General features: G+C 43.0%; 1 protein-coding gene across 1 annotated transcript in view; it reads right to left on the minus strand.

Moving 5' to 3' along the window:
- Window positions 1-693: 693 nt before the first annotated feature.
- GPR158 (G protein-coupled receptor 158) overlaps window positions 694-22,272 on the minus strand; it is a 115,442-nt gene continuing 93,863 nt past the window's right edge. Inside the window, exons 7-11 of the mRNA XM_053409878.1 lie at window positions 21,036-21,274; window positions 8,100-8,238; window positions 5,893-5,998; window positions 4,881-5,027; window positions 694-4,147 (exon numbers count right to left, since the gene is read on the minus strand). Of these exons, the coding sequence (XP_053265853.1) occupies window positions 2,711-4,147; window positions 4,881-5,027; window positions 5,893-5,998; window positions 8,100-8,238; window positions 21,036-21,274 (2,068 nt within the window). The 3' untranslated portion in view covers window positions 694-2,710. The remainder of the gene's footprint in view (window positions 4,148-4,880; window positions 5,028-5,892; window positions 5,999-8,099; window positions 8,239-21,035; window positions 21,275-22,272) is intronic.

Consider the following 22,272-nt stretch of genomic DNA (forward strand, 5'->3'; position numbering starts at 1 on the left):
TCACTGAGTCTTGGATATACGGGGCTGGGCAGTGTTCAAGAGCAACAATATCATGTGCAATGCAAGGAACCTTGCAAGGAAGTAGCAGCAAAGTGATAGGGAGTGGTGGCAGCACTGTGCCCCTTGTAATGCTATGGCTGCTGCCCTGAGCTGCCTTTCGTTGGGCAGAAAGCTCTTTAATGAAAGCCCATAATTATATTTCCCACATTCCATCAGAGAGAGCTAATAGTTAGGACACACTGTCCCGATAGGCGAGGAATTCCCTCTGTGGATTTGTATGAGATACCCATCAGAGTTTTTAGAATATGTCATTTCTCCAGCTAAAGGGAGGAGGCAGATGAACAACTATGTGCGCTGAAGACACAGAGCAGAGAGAGAGGGACATGAAAAATGTCTAGCTAGAGTTGTCTGGAAGTGCCATAGCAGTCTTCGGTGGGAGTGGAAGTTGCCCACATTGCTCCCTGGTGCAGCCAAGTAGGACTGCTTTTTTGCTCCTACTGAGGCTCTGCTTTATATACTTGAAAGTTCTTAACTCCCCAATGCTCTCCCATCCAAACCTGGCAGTGCCACCCCTAAAACGTCCCACTGCTGGGGCAATTGTGGAGGCCATGTCTGTAATACGCAGAGTACAGATGTGAAACCTGTGGCCCTACAGATGTTGCGGGACTCCAACTCACAGCATTCATTGCCAGTGGCAGCTGAGAGCCCAATTCCATCCAGAGAGAAACCGGTCCCCCCCCTTGCTACAGAGACAGACAGTGATTAGGAGCAGGGACTTGCATACATCTCAGTGCTCAGCCCTCCACTCAGCTGATTCCCCTACATGCTCTAGTCTAAGGCAAAACTGGAGTCCTGCTTGCATCAGGAGCAAAAGACAAGGAACTGGACCATTGCACTGTTGGGGTGGAGGTACTCTTCCCAAATGCTGTTTTACTGAGCTGGAGTCATTAAAGCAACCATCGCGGTCTTCCGGACAGGAGCTGGCAACCGTGGTCAGTAGGTGGGTGGGTCATGGAGAGAAATGATATCATAACCTAATTTGGTAAAAGTGCTATAGAACAATTAATGATCACAAAAACACCTTGCAGATTAAGGCTGCAATCCATAATCTGCACATTTACCTGGAAAGTAAACCCCACTGAACTCAGCGTTGCTTATTTCTGAGTAAACATGCATAGGATCTGGCTGTACAAGTGCTTTGCAGGATATTAACAAATGGGGGCTGTTTTCTTTGTCCTGTCATTCACTTAATAGGTGCAGGGCAGGAAGGTTCCTCACTTTCTGATTCTCTCAAATTTAACAGTATGATGAACAAGGCCTAATTCCTCTCCTGAAACATGAATTCAGACAGCATTCCAGAATTCCCACCCTGCAGAAGACGTCTTCTACATTTCCCCGTTTTCTTTCAACTGGCTCAATGTAAAGTACAGAGCAAGATTCTGATGAAGAATTATTAAAGTAGTGTTTCTGGAATGATAAATAACATTTTGCCAGTTTTCTAAGAAATATTGTCCTCAAATTTATTTTTAAACAGTGCTTGCTTTCTAAGCGCTACAGAAACAATAAATATCATTACGATTATTTACCAAGCTGTGCAACTCCCTAAGGTGACGGCTTCCGCTAGTAAAGATCATCAACGGACAAGTGCAAGAGACGGAACGTACCTCGTATAAAAACCCTGAATCGTACAGCATCAAATCATAATCGGAAATAACAGAGAGAAACAACAAGCCCACAATATAAACCACGACCAAAAAAAAACCAAAAAAACAGCCAAATAAAATCCCCAGTGTGTTTTCTTACAGCTTCAACGAGCCTGTGGGAGCTTTGCTGTAAGTCCTAGAAATCAACCAATTTCTAGAGCAAGTTTTGCTTTCAAAATTGCACACATTCGATTTTACCTGCAGATTGCATAAATGTGTTGTGTCACATAATCATATCAAAGTTATTTGCAAACATTATACAAACTGGAATGCTTAAATATGAGACACAGAGTACATACATTTATAAGAAAAATGAGAGCAATCATATAAAAATATAATTGGGGAGGGGGATGCGTTGTTAGCAGTGCTATCAAGGGCAGAGATAAGGAGGGGGTTGGGTTCCAACTCTGCAATTCTATGATCCCATGAAAGTGAAAAGTCATGATTTTCTTTGTTTCGTATTCGTTTCTGGAGTTGCTCCCACAGCACACAATTTTTATCTCTGCATCCATTTGCTTCGAGTCTCGGTGGTATCTTACATCTGATCCGAGGCCTTTCGGAACAACTCCATTAGATTTTATGACATTTAATGAATTTGTAACCCACGTTATGCCACTACAGGGCCTTTAGGAATAATTGCATTTGATCTTCATTACTCTGATGTCGCTTACTTACCAACCCCACACATTATTACAAAAAAAATAAATTATTTCTAAAGGCATGTTTTCACTCATTTGGAATGTAAACTCTTTTTGGGGGGACAGGGAAGGGCCACAGTTCCTCATATTCTGGATCGCACTGATAACCCCGTTGGCACTCAACAATAAACAAACAAACAAGAGACAATTCACTTTGCCTAGTTCCTACGTATTCAAGGTGCTCGCCGCCTGCTTAAGTGATGCTCCTTTGGAATTTCCAGATCCTCAGGACCTTCCCCCCCCTCCTTCTTTTCAGCCCTTTCTCATTCAGGTGTTCGCTTCTCTTCCCAACAGTCTAAGAAGCCCTCTTTATTTCGGATGCACCGCCGTTTTATTCGAGCTTAAACTGGTAGCGTTCGATAAAGCTATACTTTTCTCCCCTTTGGGTAACTCTGGCGCCTCGTACTCCCAAGGGCAGATTTCCACACGTGACCTTAAAGGTTGCTGTGAGTTACTAGCTGCCGGCCTGGCAGAATCAGAGGGAAGAGCATTCCCCACTGGAGAGGAGGAGGAATTTTTTGCCTGGCCTCCCAGTTTATTGGTATCTGTGGTTTGTGCTGTTGTCTTTTGGAGCAGTTCCTTGGGCTCTCCAGCAGAAACGCTGGGGGCACACTGTTTATTAGCATTCTCGCCCTTTATCCCAGGAACATCCCGCTGAGCTTTCATACTCGGCAGTTGTTCTTCTTGGGTCTCCCAAGGGCACACTTCACATCTATCTGTGCTCTTTTGATTGGGGAGCTGATTGCCTTCCGCAGTCTTCTGGGGCATTTTGCCCTTGGCCTGGGAAGAGGGTTGCTTCTCTGATTCAGAGGAAGCAATGGAGACGTGCTTTTGAGCTTTAGAATCAGAAAGCCCAGACCCCGGACTCTGGTCATAGACTTCCCAAGGGCAAACTTCTCCTATGTCAACTTTGCCCTTTGGCAGGGTCTTATCTGCTGCTGCTGCCTCAGGGTTCCCAGCTGGCTGAGTGGACTTTTGTTGCTTCATTATCCCAGATTTATGGGTCTTCTTCGCCTCGTCTGCATGGGCAGAGCTTTTCCGGTGCGATTCCTTATGCTCGCTTTTATCGACGCCCGAGTGCTTCTTGCCCCCCTCTTTGCCCTTCTGTTGAGACTTGTGCGACTTGCCGCCCTCTTCGCTTTGCATCTTCCCGGCCAGCCCCAGCGTTTTCTCCTTGGCACTGGCAATAACACTGAGCGATTTCTGCAACACTGACGTTCTGGGGTGAAGGGGTTTCTTATCTGCGCTTAAATTGTGAGCGCTCACGGATTTGCACACCAAAGGGACGTTTTCAGTGGACATTGCTTCAGTTTTGTCTGCGGTCTTTTTCCCAGGGGCAGAATCCAGCAAGGAATTCTCAGTAGCTGTGATGACCTCCACGCTTTCTGTTGTTAAGCTGTTAGGCTCTGCGGCTGGCTCCCGGACGTGGTCGTAAGTGCTGTGAGACTTCTTCAACGAGAAGACTCGGTTCCTCAAGGACTCTTCCTTCGGTTTGATGTGTCCCCCAGAATCCGGTGGGTTCTTCTTTGTCGCAGGAGTATTCTTGGAAACCCCATGCTCCAGAAAGTCCTTTTCCTCCCGGGAGCACTGCCTGGTGACTGTCTCAGGGATCTCCGTAATTCTTCGCATGATTGAACGACCCAAACCCTTTTTGGAACACCTCTTCTTCTGCAGGTGTGGATTGTTGGTGATCATCTTTTTCCTCTTATAAATCTCCAGCTGGGCATACAGCTTCTTCAATTCATCCTGTAAATCAGACGACAATACTTATCAGTCAAAATAAATGTAGTATAGCTTTTCTTAACCTGAGGGGCCTAGGGATCAATAAAAGGAAACACATGGACCGATAGGGACCCAGGTGTACATTTCCCTGAGTTGAAACCTGATATAGTAGCTGTACTTGCATGAAGATCCAATCAGATTGGGTCAAATTCAGCAAATCTTCTGCTTTCAGACAGCATAAAAAGGAGGACTGAATCCAGCCCTCTATTCTCATTTCCTTCCTCCTCAACAGATGATCAGCAGAATTGAATGAGCCCAGGAAAAAAAATGTGTACAGAGCCCTTTCCCCACTTGCACACAGAGTTCCAACTGGACTGAGTTACACATGCAGAAGACAACCAAAGAGCAGCACAAAATGGCCATCATTTCAGTTACATTTCACTGAATTTAACATACAACAATAAGAGAAACCCAGGTGAGAGTAACCTGAAGCCATTGGAAGAATTGGAAGAATCTATTCGGGCAAGAAACTAAGTTGTCCCTGTATTGGATTCTTCAGTTTTAACAGTCTGCAGTAACTCTACAGCAATCAGAGAGGCTGCTTATGTCAGACTGAATTTACCATGCCAAAGATTTTATTAGGACTGAGCAGGCCATCATTTTCATCATTTATTTATTTCATCTTATTACCGAAGATTTCCCACCTGGCTTTTAAAAAAACACCCACAGAGAGAAAATTCACAAGGTTGGCGTGTACCCTAATATCTTCTGGATCCAAGCTATGCTCGCTCCAAGCTGAATTGATACTGCTGTTCAGGTAAGATCCAGATCTTCCCATGTCGAGTTCATCTTCATAAGCCTCAGTAGCTATGTCATCTCTTGGGTTATTGCTTGAACGGGAAAACTGAAAACATATGTGAGATGTCAAAACGAATGCCCTGGTCAATATAACAAGTAAGATCAAAGAACATGCCCCTGTTCTTTAGTTTGACATTCCTGGATACTACAATTGGCTCTTCCGTTGTGGCTGTCATGCACGCCTCCCCCTGAATATTCAACTTTTTTTGTTGTTCTTTTAAAGTATGTGCATAGCCTTCATATGTGCATAGAAACCTTTGCCCTGCTAGCGTCATATAGAACAGGGTTGGGGAACCTGTGGTCCTCCAGCTGTTGCTGAACTCTAGTTTCTATTATCCCTGCTCATCATCCCCCCAACATCATCCCTGAGCATCAGCTCTGCTGGCTGGGACTGATGGGGAGTTGGAGTCCATTTGGAGGACCACTGGTTCACCATCCCTGGTATGGAAAGATACTTACCGGGAGCAACTGCATGATACTTTGCAGTTCTGGAGAGAAATACATATTTAGAGGTCTCCTCAAAACATGAGATTTCTCAGGCTATTTCCTAACAACAGTTGCCACCAAGTTATATTGATCTATCAGAGGGCTAAGATGCATGTTAGGCGAAAGATCTGTGATGAGAACTCCTGATGTTTCTAAAGCTGCCTTGAGGTATCCAAATTAGGTCAGGGCAGTGGCACTGAGGGGGTGCCTCTCTCTTACGCCCAGCCATGGAGCTCAGAGAAGCAATTTAGATTGTGGAAACGGGAGAGAGGAAAGGTTGACATTCCAATCTAATTTAGAACCCTCTGCAAAATCTAAAAAAACCAAACAAACCCCAAACATGAAGAGACCCAGTAAGAGATCTCCTGCACACTGTGAATCTGTCCCTGAGTTCTGACATGGGAAAAAGAGTAGAGAAAGAATACCTTCGGGATCAGAAGTAACCCAACGGTGACTGTCACAGTCAAGTGTGTGTGCGCAAAGAACAACATCAGCATCCAATCAGACTGAAGTCTTGAGGCAAGACTGAACCTAAAAATAGAATCCACAGGGTTGGCAAAAGCATCTTCCTCCACTTTCCTCCCCCCCCACACATTAAATGCTAGATCCTTAATATTCCTGACGACTCTTATAGAGCAAAAACCCGAATATAACAATGCACTACGTGATTGAATATGGCACTGTTGCCTGTCTCTCCCTCAGCACACATCCTCTGATCCACAGGCTCCTTGTGTGCACATCAGAGCACCAATGCGCATGCAGGGTTCATGTGCATGAGCCCCATTATATATGGAAAGCCACCCCAACATGCCATTTGCAATAAAGTGAAAACTTGCAGGGATGGCTCTAAGCGGGAGGATTCTTGACAAAGCACACTGTGGTGGAATCCCTCTGGCATTGGTGGGGCTACCATTGGAGGACCACAGCACTACTAATACCCTCTTGCAGTGGGTGGATGTGAACTACCCACTCATCTATCCATTGTTCATTTCCTTACACAATTATATCCTGCCCTATATTACGGGACCCACGGGGGGTGTACATGTGGCTGCCAGATAGTCATCCATCCAGGGTGCTAGCCAACTTCACCAAAGTGGTGCTCTCATGTGCCTTCAGACCGTGCGCTGGAATCTAGAGTCCCTTGTGGGGCATTGTGGGCAATTTAAAATGGTGGTGGCCTCCTACCTGCCTGCTACTGCTCTGTAAGCCAGAGCCTTGGAGATCTGTGACTGGAGCATCGTAGAGGGTGCAGAGCACCTGACACTGATGCCAGAGGGTGCTGGTCATTATGACACACGCCTTGGTCACATAGCCAGACCAAATTATTGCAAAGCATTCTTCAAGGGCACTTCCCTTGAAGAGTAAGCAGAAGCTGCAGCTGGAGCAAAAAGCACCAGGCAAAGTACTTAACAGGCACTTATCTTTTGGATCATATCACACTAATCCTCTTTCAATTGCCCTGGCTTCCATTTTGTTTCTGAGCCCAGTTTATATTAACTTAAATGGCTTGGGACCAGGATTGCTGGAAGAACTGCTTCCTCCTCCTCCTCCTCCTCCACCACCACCACCATTATTTAAATTTCTATACCACACTTCACCTGAAGAGCACGGGGTGGTTTACCATATACAAACACAAAAATATGTACCATAATAACAAATGAAACCAATAGCCCTCTACACACAGTTTGAAAGGCCTGCCCATCAAACAGAGGTATGGCTGGGGGGGGAAGTGGGCCAGTGCCTTCTCAGTGGTGCCCCCCCCCCCAAGTTATGGAACTCTTCCTGAGGAAGTCAGCCTGAAGCAGGTAGGTAAGATGCTTTTTGAAATTATTATTCTGCTAGGCTTTTGACAGATTTCAATTCTGCCTCTGTAGGGATTTTGTAAGGCTGCATGACTAGGGAGCTACCTCCCTGGTTTCTTTTCAACGTTGATGCCTAGACTTAGATTTCTATGCATGGTTTCAAATGGGACTAGCAGCAAGAGGAGACTGGTCCATTGGGGCAAACAGGGCACTGCCCCGCCACCCTCAGTCTGCTCTCAGTCAACTGCCACCTGCTACCTGCCTGCCTTAAAGGGAGTGGCACTTGCTGTTCCCTTCCTCCTCTTTAGTCTCTGTTTTGCCTTTGCAGAACTCAGCAGGAGAATGAGGACAAAGCTATAAAGAGTTGGCTCTACCTACACAGGCTCTAGCACCACCTACTGTTGGCCTCCCAGGATTCTGCCCTACCAATCCCAAAGGGGACAACGGTAGCTAGACATTTTCATGTCCCACTGCCTGCTGCCCGATAGTTTTCTTGGTTATTTTTAACCCTGGATTTTAAGTGTCATTTTAAAGCTTCTTGAATTAAGATTTATATAGTTGTACACAGCTTTTGGAAATAATAAATGCATAAAATGTTGTTGAGAGACCATTTCCTTTGATGCATGTACTGAAAAGCCTGCCTGCCTAATTAATAGATAGGAAGCTCATCTCTTCAGCCATCTAAGAGAACGTCTTTAAATAACTCTGTGCTTTGCAGGAGAAACGCTTTCATTTGGGGGCTTTCTGATGTGCATCTTAGCCTGATGACCCATTTCAAATTGTACCATGTTGAAAGTAAACAGTTAAGAACCAAGCTACAGCTCACTTGCCTAATTGCATGGAATATAGCAGAGATAATGAGCTCAATGTGAACCGCAACAGCCAAATAACGTGGCTCGTGAAACGCCGAGGGCACGGTCCGCACTGCATAGCAGAGATAAACGCCCCACAAGAGGAATAAAAATTCAGCTGCAAGAGAAACAACGTAAGAAATACATTAGTATTTATACATTAAAAATGAGAGAGCAAGCTTGAAATTATCAGTTCGTATCTTGGTGTGAATATATATACAAATTCAACGACTGGAATTTATGCGTGTGCCAATATGCTTTCAGATAAAAGAATGGTAGATACATCACCTAATGTCCCTGCAAGCTTACATGTGCTAGCTCCCCCATTCATTCCAATGGAGGGGAAGGTGCCATGCACTTAATGGAATCAATGTACACTACTGTATCTGTTTTGTAAATAAGGCCGGAAAAGTTACTCATCTCCAATGAGCTTAAGATGGTGCACATGGATCTCTCCTCCACCCCATCCCAAATGTAATGTGTAGGTAAAAAAGGGTCCCTCTGCAATGAATTTCTTGTAACCCATGGTGCCCGGTTGAGTTGTTAACTATCAGGCTGATCTATTAATTTCATTTAATATTCATTCATATGTTTTTACTTTTCTGCATTAAAAGCAACAGCTAACAATTAAAAACAATCACCAACGGAGAGGGAGAGAGAAGTTTAAAAAGGAAACGACACCGGTGAAATTAAAATGATTTATTAAATACATTTAAAACAAGACTGAAACGCTAACAAAATAGCTACTCATGGTAAAGACCCATTTATCATGCTGGGAAAGCCAGTCAGAACAAAAACATCTTCATTTATTTCCAGAAAGTGCAGATATTGGATGTCTGCTGTATCTCGACCCAGAGAGCAGGGGCAGCCGCACTAAAAGCCCTGCTCTGAGTTATTACAGAGTGGGCTTCTAAGAGAAACTCTCCTGTTGTTGTTGTTTAGTCGTTTAGTCGTGTCCAACTCTCCGTGACCCATGGACCAGAGCATGCCAGGCACTCCTGTCTTCCACTGCCTCCCGCAGTTTGGTCAAACTCATGCTGGTAGCTTCGAGAACACTGTCCAATCATCTCGTCCTCTGTCGTCCCCTTCTCCTTGTGCCCTCCATCTTTCCCAGCATCAGGGTCTTTTCCAGGGAGTCTTCTCTTCTCATGAGCTGGCCAAAGTATTGGAGCCTCAGCTTCACGATCTGTCCTTCCAGTGAGCACTCAGGGCTAACTCTCCTGTAGACTGCAACTATCTACTGGTAAGAAGCATACTTAGACTTCAGCCTAACAGGTGTATTCTGATATGAGCTTTCACAGGCAATTTTATCACATCCATTTCATGGGTTAGTAAAGTTATTCTCCAGGGAGAAGGCAAAGGGTGTTTTTCTGTTGGCAGCTATTTTTCATTACAAATCTGTTAGCATAAAAGCGCAGTTTCCCTGGCATTGGCCGTATCTTAGGTGAGCAAGCTGGTGACCTAAATATGTAGCATTTTGGAAGGAATTGGGCTTGTTGGCAGCAAGCAGTCCTTGAAGTCTAAAAGCTCCAGGCTGGAATTCCCCGAAGAATCCTTTCAAGCTGTGATCCCAAATATACTTTGCAGTCTGATCCTTTGACTCACTGGTTCAGCAAATGAAAGTGTAGCACAAACACGGCCTGCCAGCACATCACCACAGCATGGGTCCCTGCACTGCTGACTGACCCCAGCCAACCCAAGATGTTGACCCAGAACAGCAACACTTGCTGATGCCAACATTAGACGCAGGTGCACAAAATCATTACTTCACACACAAACACAACAGATGGAGAAGTGCGGGGTGATTAATCTGGAAAAGACTGAGTTAATGCACCATCTTCAAGGGTTTTTTTGCCCATCGTGCAGTCAGCCTACCTATACAGGATCTGACAGAACATGGAGATGTGTTAAAAGACTAGCACAGCTGATAAGCAGATATTTTTGCAAACACTTCTTTATGTACATTGGCCTGGGACAAGGCTGAGTAGTGGCATCTGATCAGTGCTATTTTTATGGGAAACTAAGTGCCAAAACTCACCAAGAATTCTCCCTTGTTCTCTTAGAATGGCAATGGCGCCCACCTGAGAGGTGAGCTCTGGCTGGAAAAAAATAGCCCTGCATCTAATAGATCTTGCCCCAGTCAGAATTTTGCTAACAGTTTCTTGTTATCGCTGAGAGAAAAAATACTTGCATCTTCTCCTCCTGTTCACAGATCAGAAACTTTACAGTTCACAATATCATCACATTCCCCTCCTCACAATATGGAACTATCTATACGTTAGCTTACCTGAGCTCCATTATCTTAACGTCTGCAATCACATCTGATGTTAAATTAACTTGGGCCCAATTGAAGGGAACACTTTCAGACCCCCCCCCAAGTGTCCCTATTTTCCAGGGACAGACCTGGATTTACAGAAGCCATCCCTGTTTCTGATTTGATCCCAGAATGTCCCGCTTTTCCTTAGGATGTCCCTGTTTTCATCGGAGAAATGTTGGAGGGTATGAAGTTATGCGACCCCCCGAGCCAAGGAGATAAGTAAATCTTTAGAAAACATCTGAAGGCAGCCCTATATAGGGAAGTTTTTAGTGTTTACTGTTGTATTATGTTTTTATATATATTCAGAGCGACCCAGAGTGGCTGAGGCAACCCAGTGAGATGGGTGGGGTATAAATTTTGTTGTTGTTGTTGTTGAATAGGATGTCTCTATTTTTATTGGGAAAGTGTTGGAGGGTATGCACTTTGCTAGGGTTCTAGGGAACTGGGGGGGGGGGGCAGGAGCCCAGGCTGCAAGCTAATTACTATGAGGGGGGCAATATATCTATGAGAAAGAGTCATAATTCAGTGGTAGAGCACATGCTTTGTATTCAGAATGTCCCAGTCCTAATCCCTGGCGGTTCCATGTGGGGTTAGGAGATGCCCTGGCTAAAAACCTGGAGAGACACTGATTGGTTGGTAAAAGGCTGCTTCCTATATCTATCCCTTAAACTACACAGAGTGTATAGATCTTGGAATTTCTCCTAAGATCTCTTAAGTGTTGGAACAGATCAAGCAGCATTCCGGCTCAGCCCCTTCTTTTGGAGAGAGAGTGCTTGTACAAAAAACCCTGGAGTTTGCAGGAGAGAGAAAGGCACACAACTGCACGTGGCATGCTCTCTCCAGAGTTCCCTGAGTCCTGTGGGCATTTCTTGTGCCACACAGGAGCACATAGGAGGGAAGGTCAAGCCCCATAACAATCATCAGCACCAAGTGTTCAGGGAACCAATGCTGTTGATGGGATTTACAGCTCCATCACAAATGTAGATACTCCCTCTAATTTTGTGTTCTGCTGTTCCCCAACCCCCACATAACAGCCATGTTGTGAAGTGCCATGCCCCCATGGCAGCCATTTTGTGACTGGTGCTGACAGCACTTTCTCAAAATTCAAAATGGGCCTGCTAACCCTAGATCCCAGGGGCAAGAAACAGGGTCTAAAGTGCCTCTGTCACCATTAGGAATTCATATACATACATTAGTCAGGCTATAAAGGCCAATCACAGATCTGTAGGGTTGAAAGGGAGCACAGGCATCATCCAGTCCAACACCATGCAATGCAAGAATCTTTCACTCAACATGAAATATAAGGAGCAAAAGCAAATATGTCTAAAGGCTAAAAGACACTAATCAATTTTCTTGTTTTTTGAAACAGGTGAATTGGGGCCATGCGGTGTGGAAATTGAGCCCATGCTACAAATTTGTTCTGGACCCAGAGAAATAATACTTGGGAATTCAACCTGTTAGTGGGTGGAAGACTTGCTAAATTTTGATTTCCTGAATAACAAATTTTAGCTTGTCACACACGGAGTCTGTTGTAAAAAAACTGTTACATGGCAGAACAGACAAGATACTGACAGCATTTAAGTTTCAGCCTCATGAATAATCTCTCCAAAAGGTTAGGATGGGGATGTTGAGTTCAGCATTTTGTTTTCATCAGTATGCAAAATAAGAATCTGGTTTGATAGTGAAGAAATGTTTGTCTGTCCTGAACCACAGGAGAGTTTGTGTGCTGTTTTAATCATTAGGTTCCCCAAGACAATATATGTGGCAAATATTATGTCACTGAATTTGTTTTTCCACTTGTTCTTCTCTTTTTATTTCCTCCCTTTTTATTTCACCCTCTTTCTGCCTTTCTTCATGTCTCTCACAGCAGATGTCCAGGCCTCCTATGTGACGCCCACACCACACTTTGAGAACAACGACTTCAGGGCAATCTTGCAGTAAAAACAGCCAAACAAAAAAATATAACCATTTTTTATTTAAAAAATAGAGCCTACCCCTCATGTTCTCTCCTCTTTATATGCAAATCACACTGGCAAAAATACCAGTATCTCCTCTCTGAGTTCTAGGAGGTAGGGCTTGTACTAGCATGTGGAAAAATGAAAACTTCTGTTGTAAACATGCCTCTATTCAAGAACCCTTGGGCAAATTAAGCTTTTGTTTTCTCTAGTACAGTGGTAGCTGACCTGTGACCCTCCAGATGTGGTTGGACTACAGTTCCCAGCATCCCCAAGCATTGGCCATGTTCAATATCATGTGTAGGGCCACAGATTGCCCCCCTCAGGGACAAATCCCTTAATAAGGCAATCAATCCTTAGAAATGGCAGGGTCTGTGAGATATTTTCCTCTCTTTCTTTCTTTCTGTCTGTCTTTCTGTCTTTCTGTCTTGTCTTTGATTTATTAACTGTCCTTCATCAGTTAAGATTGGGGACATTATTCAACAATATAGTTAAAACAACAAATTCAATAAACCTATTAAAAACCCTAATCAATACTTCAATGATAACCCGACCATCAACTTCATGCAACCAAACCAGAACCTTTCTGAATATGCACAGGCTCATGTCTATTTCCTTGCTTTACTCTTTCCTTTGTGCCTCCAGCTCTAAATTTAACATAACTATTTTACATAAATTAAACAATTAGTTGTTGCAGCCTGAGGTTGCAAGACAAAACATCTCCAGGAGTTCGGCTTAACAACACTTTCTCCTTCATATCTCTCTCCAAAACCCATTTCTTCAGTAAAATTGAGCTGCAGAATTATCGCCTTCCTGCAAACTACAAATGTTTTCCTTCTTAAAAGACCACCCACAAAAAAACTTGTTTGTCTTAGTATTTGTTCTGTCACAATCCTGTGGAAGTGACAATGTTACATGTGAACTGGCTGGGTTCACATGTAAGGTTCAACAACCGTTTAGTGTTGCATGCTTGAATTGCAGGCTCATGTGCTTCTCCTATGCCCTCTCCTCCTCTAGCGCAGCCACAAGCAAGAAATCGGAAACTTCTTGTTTCTTGTTATATCCAAACCTGAAATGTGTTTTGCTTCTTACGTGCCCCCACCCCTGGTTCTGCTTAATATCTGTTCTGTGTCTACCACTATTCCAATCCGCTACGGTTCAGCCTCTATATTGGCTGTGTTCAAATGTAATGTTAAACCATAGTTCAATATGATATACTCAAACAGCACTCATGTGGCTTCTTCCATGTCCTCTACTCCTCTCGAATGGCTGACTGGAGGATATTTGGAACTTCTGAGTTCCTTGTTATGTCATTAGTGAGACAACTGTAGTTGATTATCTTGCTAGTAACACCAAACCATAGGTGACGCTATCCACAATTCCCAGCTCAAACATAATAATAATAAGAAGAGTTTGGATTTGATATCCTGCTTTATCACTACCCGAAGGAGTCTCAAAGCGGCTAACATTCTCCTTTCCCTTCCTCCCCCACAACAAACACTCTGTGAGGTGGGTGAGGCTAAGAGACTTCAGAGAAGTGTGACTAGCCCAAGGTCACCCAGCAGCTGCATGTGGAGGAGCGGAGACGCGAACCCGGTTCACCAGATTACGAGTCCACCACTCTAACCACTACACCACACTGGCTCTCCAACCACAGCTGGTTGAAAACAGAGGTAAAAGATCCTTGTGCCTGTACTGGAGGAGATGGGAGTCTGAGGAGCACAAGAATGTTATCTTCACATAACAAGAAACTGTAGTTTAGCATTATGTGTGAACTTAGCTATTCTGTACAAGCCATCTACTAATTCGGTCTAAATAAATGTTAAATAGTGGCAGTTTAACCTTCATAGTCACAACGTTGTAGAATCTCCACAAATGTGCCAGTCAGCAAATGTTGCTGAAACCACACTCTGAAACTGAACTGTGTTTCAGCATATTTGTAAAATTCTGACCCCACAACAGTAAATCTATGCCAAATATATTAATATTTGTAATCACAAAGTTTTTGAGATAGCCCTTAGTGCCATGATCCCATGCTCTATGCTTATACAGTGGAACTCAGATAAGGTTTATAACAGTTTATAGTTCAAAGGTAGAGATGTTTTAGCTGAAGGAAACCAATTAGCATTACATCTTGAATCCTACAAAAATGGAATTCTTTCGCAATGCAAGGAAGACTACGATAATACATCTCCCAGCTACGCCTAACATTAAAATTATTTAATTAGCAATAACAAATATATCATTCTGCTTGGAAAACAATTTATTACCCAAAGCACCAATTACACAGTTTAAATGTATCATGCAGAATTGTGCTGGAGGGTTGGGGGGGGGCGTTATCAGGTTCATATAATTAACTCTAGACTAATGCCACAATTGGCATAGAGGAATCTGCAGATGTTACCAAAATTTACTGCACTTTTAAATGTGGGAGCTGCATTCCGCAATTCTGATTACACAATAAGAACATGGGCATTTAAAGATAACAGTTATCCTGATGAAACCAGAAAGCAGTATGTTTAAAGATCAATGGGGAAGAGTCTTTTGCATGCTAATGCCACAATATTTACAAACACTCCTTCCAAATACATTTTGGCACTAATACAAAAGATCTTGTGTTTGCCCAGTGGAACGTTTGACTTTTCCTTCCACCTTTGAACAACTGGCCCCTGTGCCAAAATTTCAAATAGCTTCTGAAACAGCCATTGCTTGCAAAAGCAGTTTTCCATGAAGTATGTGACTCAGTGGGAATTAAAAAAAGAAAAAAAACTAATTAGGCTCCTGGAAGTTTCACAAGTTTATGGAACCCAACTAATATGTCCCAAATATTCCAGTTGCCTATGCTGCCACTTTTTAAAAAATGAAGTCATTGTTCTCCCAATGCTACTCTTCCATGACCATTGTATCTGAAAACAGGATATGGACAGATCTGACACAGGATACAGTTTCTATCTTGTATACGCTGCTGGCTGCCAGAAAATTGTGTGTGGAACCTTTGCCCCTCCACATGATGCTGAACTACAAGTCCCATCATCCCTGGACACTGTCCATGCTTGCCAGGACTGGTTTATTCTGTGACATCTGGAGGGCCAAAGGTTCTACACACCTGGAGCAGGGGTGGGGTAGAAATTTGGTTTTCTTTGTATTTTAATATAAACCTATGTAATTTTCACTTTCCCAAATGATATGCAAAAGGAAATGCTGCTATTGTTCGGAATGTGCACTTTTCCAAACGTTGAGCAGTTACTGTTCTTCTACCAAATTTCATGTACAGAAATGTGTGTGTGGATAAAAATGCACATATTAGCGAAAATAACATTACGATTAGGGGAAAAGAACACTTTGCAAAAATGTGTGTATCTGGGAAAATTGCACACAAAAATGCATCTATATTAGGATAGTTTTTCACTAAAGACTTAAAAGGGGGAAGCAAACTGATGCAGAAATGAAGAGAATTGAACTTAAGATTGGAACAATGGAAATGAAATGGAGAGATTTGTCCATCCCTACCCCTGAAAACAACGAATTTGGTTGTGTATGAAGTAGTCTATGCAGGGAGCACACAGTCCTATAAGGAGTGTGCCCCTGGCCCTATACAGGTTGACTGGACCCTTGAATCAGCTGGGGAGGTCCTGAACCCTGTTCTGCTGATGGATGTTGTCTATTGTGTGGTGAAACAGGGTCATGCCGTGGTACCCAGATTGTGGAAACCACCACCCCCAAGGCATGGATAGATGGTCCCTACATTACTGGGCTTAGAGTGCCAGGTAAAAACTCACCTCTTAACTCAGACATTTGGATGCATCTGATTGTTCAAGGTCTTTGTGCAAGTCTTATCAATGCAAACTTATAAATGCATGACAGTTTTCCTTCTAAAATTTCGCCAGCTGTTGTATTGCTCTTAGTTTATTTCTATTGTGTCGCTGTTTGGTCACGGTAATGCTCTCATTTTAAAATATCATTTAAGGAATGATATTTAAGGAATGGGTGAATCTTAAATAACATAAAATATGCTTCAATGCTTGTAGCATCTCTTTTCCATTTACTCACCCACAAACCCACCTTACAAGCTAGCACATGAACAACGCAAAGGTGCTGTGTGTGTGTGTGTGTGTGTGTGTGTGTTGGCTCTGCAGTCAGAAAATTCCGAAAAGCAGCAGGTCACTTTGTATGAACCACCATTCGAAGCATGCCGCACAAATGTCGCCATCAGGAGATGGGAAGCTTGCAGAAGCATAGCCAAGCTTTGCTTCCGATGCAATTAATCATAGCTGCAACCTTTGGGTAACAATACAAACTGCAAGGCAGGAAATGAAGGTTTCCTCTTGTCTCTTGCAAAAAGAAAAAAGAAAAAAGGATGACCTTATGAAGAAAAGTGCATGTAAAAGCAAGAGAGGCATCAGGCAGGCAAGCTGCCAGAACGGGGAAGATACACTTTGCAGCGAGAAACAACAGAATCATTCCAACCTCTCATGGTGTAAGCTCCTGCTAATGCAAGGGTAGCTAAAGCAATGCTCTACAGATGTTGCCACAACTCCCGCCATCCTTGAACACTGGCCATGCTGGTTGGGTACCCTGTACCTTTAATAGTTGCATAACTGTAGGGCTCCTGTACCTTTAACAGTGCTACAGGGCATTGTCTCAGTATTATGATCCAATTGCCAAATGAGAAAACGGGGTGTATCTGCTGAAACTCCCTGTTTTCTTTTCAGTCTGGTCATTCTGTTTGGACTCCCCAGGGCGTGATGATTCCCTACATTACACACTGAAGCCAGATCTCAAATCCCAGGTCAATGTTTAAGCGGCCCTGTCTTTTAAAGCACCTTTTGGCAGCACTCCAAGCACTGGCCTGAAAAGGACGCTGACAGGGAAGAAAACAGTGCTGATTCTGGGCAGAGATAAGTGAATAGATGGGGAGGAGAATGGGACATAGCCATGGCAGAAGCTCCTCCTCCTTGTGAGTTTCTGGGGCTTTCAGAAGGCAGAGAGAGGTTAGGGCCGGGGAAGAAATTCGTTGCCTCTTGCTTTTTAATGAGAAGCTATCTGATGTACACTTCTTGAACCAAAGTGAACCCGAAATTCACCTTTACTGAGTGAACGACTTGGGGCCATGGACTGTGGGGGAGGAATCTGCTTCAGTTAGCATTCAAAGCTGAAGCTATCAAATTCACACTTTCTGAAACCAAACAGCAGCTTGAAATTCACCCTTTTCTGATTTTTTTAATGCAGCTCTCCAGTCAAATAATGTGGACAAAAATGCATTTATGAGGTGAAAGTGCCTGAAAATGCATATATTAGTTTAAAATTTAAAAATGCATTATGTTTGGGATAATTGCAAGCAAAAGTGTGCATTTTAGTCAAAACGCCATAAAAATGTGTATATTGGGAGAAATTCAACCTGAACTGCTGATGAATTATCATGAGTGGGGTTCTTTTTTTGGGGGGGGATGCAAATTGTTCAGGATATGTGGAGAACTGAATTGAAGATAGGGAAGAAAATGAGAGAACCAAAACTGAGAGATTTGCCCATCCTACACTTGACAAAGTCTTGTCCTCTGGAATCTTTGCAAATATATAAATTTAAAAGATTAATTGTCTTAGATATTCACATAAATGCTTGTTTAGGATACCAGAGGACTGCTACAACAACATATTTATTGGAACAGGGTGTGAAATTCAGTAGCTAAGCAAATTGTATTACATTAGCTCTGGCCTGGCTGAGATTCTTCCTGCCTGGTCAGGCAGATAAGTATTTTGGCTTCCAATATGAAGTTGAACATTAAACTGTAATTAAATTGGCATAAATGGATGTATTTAACATCTCTCTCCTTCCCCACAATTTCTACTTCGGCTGTATGTGTTCTGTCATGGAAAGCCATGGAAAGCCCAACTCCTTCTTACACCAGTATGCATAAACACACATTTAAAAACACCATCCTAGAATCTCTTGCTGGGCATTTCTACAGTAAGGAACACAATTAAATGTTCAGTTTGAGCACAGATTTGGAAGACATATTGGTCTAAGGAGGAGGAAATAGCTCATGGGACATATGAAATGTGTGAATCATAAATGTTGGTTCCTTTATAAATCATCATCAACATGCACATTTTAAAAAAATACATTGTGTAAGCTACTGCTTTTATCTCTATTACAATCTTATTATTATTTTATGGCTATTGTTTATTCAATTTATTACCAGCCCTTCACAATCTGCTCCCACAGTGGGTTACAGCAATATAAAATTGAGTATTAGGAACAGTTGAAAGCAAATTACAGTGAAAGGATAAAGGTGGGTCCTGAAGACATATATCGCAGCAGTTGCAGCCCAGGGGAAAGATGTGTCTTCAGCATTCAACAGAAATGAAATAATAAAGGTGCCATTTAACATGCACACCAAATCTCACAGCTGTTCTCCAGAGCTGCCTTTCCAAATGACTTTATATTTCAGCTTGGCTTTTTAAAGCAGTTTGGTTTTCTGCCACTCAGAGATTGCATCAATCTAATTATGCAGTTCACCAGTTTATTGATTAACTGGCCAAACTGAAATTCAGCATGGCGGAATGGCAACGCAAACTGCCCATTATCACTCCTTCCTTCCCTTTCTGCCATTCCTAGATACATTCTTTGGATATTTAAACTGAAATTTACATATCTGTAGGTTCCTTTGAGCCTTTTTTCTTTTTTGGTAGAAAGTGATGAATGACTGCAATCAGTAGCACCCTTACTACTCATAATAATTTGCAGTGCAATTTTGCAGATCCTAAGCGTGTGCTTTATTTAGTTATTTAATTCATTTCACAATATTTTGCATATCGCACAACTGTAAAGAAATCCTCCAAGTGGTTTGCAAAGGTGTCAACACACAGAAAGGGGGTGTGGGGAGGAGAAAGGTGAAACCCGACCCTTTCCGCGGCGTTACCTCGCTGTGTTTAAGATGCCTGCAATTGCTGCGTGTTTAGAATTTGGGAATTTGCCGTTGCTTTTCGTTTCAAAATTCGTGCAGCCTTACAGGCATCGTTATACCCCAGAGGACCACCTTCTCTCCATCAACAGGCTGCCTCCAAAAGACGTCTCTCTGCTGAAGGAAGGAATGTAGGAGGCTGCCTTATAATAAATCAGACCATTGGTTCATCTAGCTCAGTACTGTTTATACAGTGGTACCTCGGGTTACATACGCTTCAGGTTACATACGCTTCAGGTTACAGACTCCGCTAACCCAGAAATAGTGCTTCAGGTTAAGAACTTTGCTTCAGGATGAGAACAGAAATCGAGTGGTGGCGGCGAGGCAGCAGCAGAAGGCCCCATTAGCTAAAGTGGTGCTTCAGGTTAAGAACAATTTCAGGTTAAGAAGGGACCTCCGGAACTAATTAAGTAGTTAACCCGAGGTACCACTGTACTGACCAAAAGAAGCTCTCCAGAGTTTCAGGCAGGGGACATTCCTAGCCTTCCTGTGAGATGCCCAGGATTGAACCTGGAACCTTCTGAGGGTGAGGCAGATGCTCTACCACTGAGCTAAAGCCCTTCCCTCAAATATTCAGTGGGGGTCCTTCCCTCATCTCCTGACTGAAGCCTTTGCTGGACCAAAGAGCCTTCTGTCAGCAAGGGATGCTGACATGAGATGCAATCAAATAAGAACACCGCCTTTAGCTTGCTAACTCTAGACCCACCCATCCTGCAGGAACAATCCTGATGACCTTTTTCCCCTCAATGGATCCTTGCAGCAGTTGAAAGGCTAACCCAGGCTGCAACTGGGCTCAGGCATGCCCCAGTGGTGGTAGGGAACAGAACTCAGCTGGATCCTGCTAATTAATCAGAGATGCATTTTCAGTTGACTCTCAAGCCAGTAATTGGATAATTGCACCAATTAATTGATTAATGCTTTCGGCTCTACTACTAAGCCACTGGAGCAAACCCTAAATTTACATGGCAATTACAGAACACATGTAATGTTTGCAAAACATGCTGAGCGGGGAGAGGCTGGAACTGCAGAGTTACAACTCAGGTCACCTTTCTCCCAGTCAGTTGACCCCAATGACAGATTGCACTGCTAATTAAATCTAACACATAGCCTGCCTAGAGAGCTCGTTTCTGAATTGCTAGCTGAAACTTTTCAGTAGCTTTCTGTTTGAAATCTGACTTCAAGCCTTTTTTGCAGCTATTAACTGAGCCATAAGTCTGGAAAACTGGCTATTTGCTCCATTCCACTGCTTGAGCTGACATCTGGAAGCCAATAGACCATAGGGTTCTTTAAAAAAATTTTTTGAAAAATTACAAATTATTGTATACTCAGTGTCAGGTACTGGCTGGACACTGAGGAGTGAGCATTGGGAAAGGGGGGGTTGGAAGAAAGGATCTGGAAGAGCCTGGAAAAGCCAGGAGATGAGAGACAAAGACAGAGAAACTGTAGGATTGGAGAGTGAAGAACAAATGCAGGAGGAATTTGTTTTAATTTGCTGAACAGCTTCTATGGATGTAGCACTGTTATTGTTTGCAGTGTATTGCTTTTGTAACTGATATATTTAAATTGTCAGGTTGTGATGTGATTTTATCATTACGCTTTTTATAAGGAAAGGTGTGTTATAAATGTCTTAAACAAGCAAAATAATGACCAAAGCAAAACAGCAGCAGCAAAGGCAACTTACCAATAGCCATCATATAATCCCACCGGTCTATCAGGCACATGCTGAAGATCAGATGATCTGAGGTTTGTCCTTGGCCAACGAGAGAAATGTTTCGCTCCAGGTTTTGGCAGACGGCAGCAGTCCAGCCTATTAGGAACCAAAGCACCACCAGGAATATCACAGCCAGCATCTTCATCACGCGCCCGCCTGTCATGTATGGCATTCGCTGAACAGTCCGTGACAGGAACACTTTCAAAACCCTGCGCAATCAAATAGACACAACGTCACAATACAGTTGCCGGTTCAAATTCAAGGTGCTTGCTGTAATTTGCAAGGCGCTTGACAACTTGGGTCCAGAACAGCTTAAGGATCACCTGATCCCTTATACCCCTGCCCGATCTCTGAGATCTTCATGTGCCGTACCATCAAGCTATGTTGGACTCCAGAGCTTTGATGAACTCCATGCTCAACACCCTGGCAAGGTCAATAGTTCGGGACAATGGGAGCTGTGATCCATTAATCTCTGGAGGGCCACAGATTAGCCACTCCTGCTACGCAGCTTCCTTAAAAAAATTCTTATTATTTTTAAAAATATCACAATAATAATAATATTATAATATTTTTAAATTTATACCCCACCCACCTGACTGTGGTGCCCCAGCCACTCTGGGTGGCCTCCAACACATATAAAAACATAATAAAACATCAAACATTCATAGTAACAATCTGATCCAATATTTAAAAAGTCACAATAACTTTAAAATAAACGATTTGTATCAAATAAAGCAATTTTCAATAATCCATTAAAATCTAATAGTAATCAGTAAAATTAAACACCAGCAAACAATAATTTTTAAAGTTTAAAATTAAACGCCTGGAAACAAATAAATTGCAATAAAGAATTACTAATCTATAATCAGTAAAAAATAACAGCAGCTCACAATACATAAAATACCACAAAACATACAAAACCATGTAAAAGGATCAAATTGAGAAACAAGGACATACAGTAAAACTTATAAAATGGTTTTTTAAAAATTGCCCTGAACTCCTCTCTTCCCAGTTGCTTCTGCTGGCAAGCAGCAGTGTGCACCAAGGCAAGCACAATGAAATCAAGGCAGCCAAAGAAATGTATTTCAAGCCACCATTCTAGTGAACTCGCTCTTTAAATTAAAGAGCCTTCCCCGCTTCTCAGTACTTAAGAGGGCTAGGGCTGGCTCTACCATTAGGCAGGGTGAGGTGAACGCTTCAGGCGGTA

This window comes from Podarcis raffonei, chromosome 12 (assembly GCF_027172205.1).
Source record: "Podarcis raffonei isolate rPodRaf1 chromosome 12, rPodRaf1.pri, whole genome shotgun sequence".
NCBI lineage: Eukaryota > Metazoa > Chordata > Lepidosauria > Squamata > Lacertidae > Podarcis > Podarcis raffonei.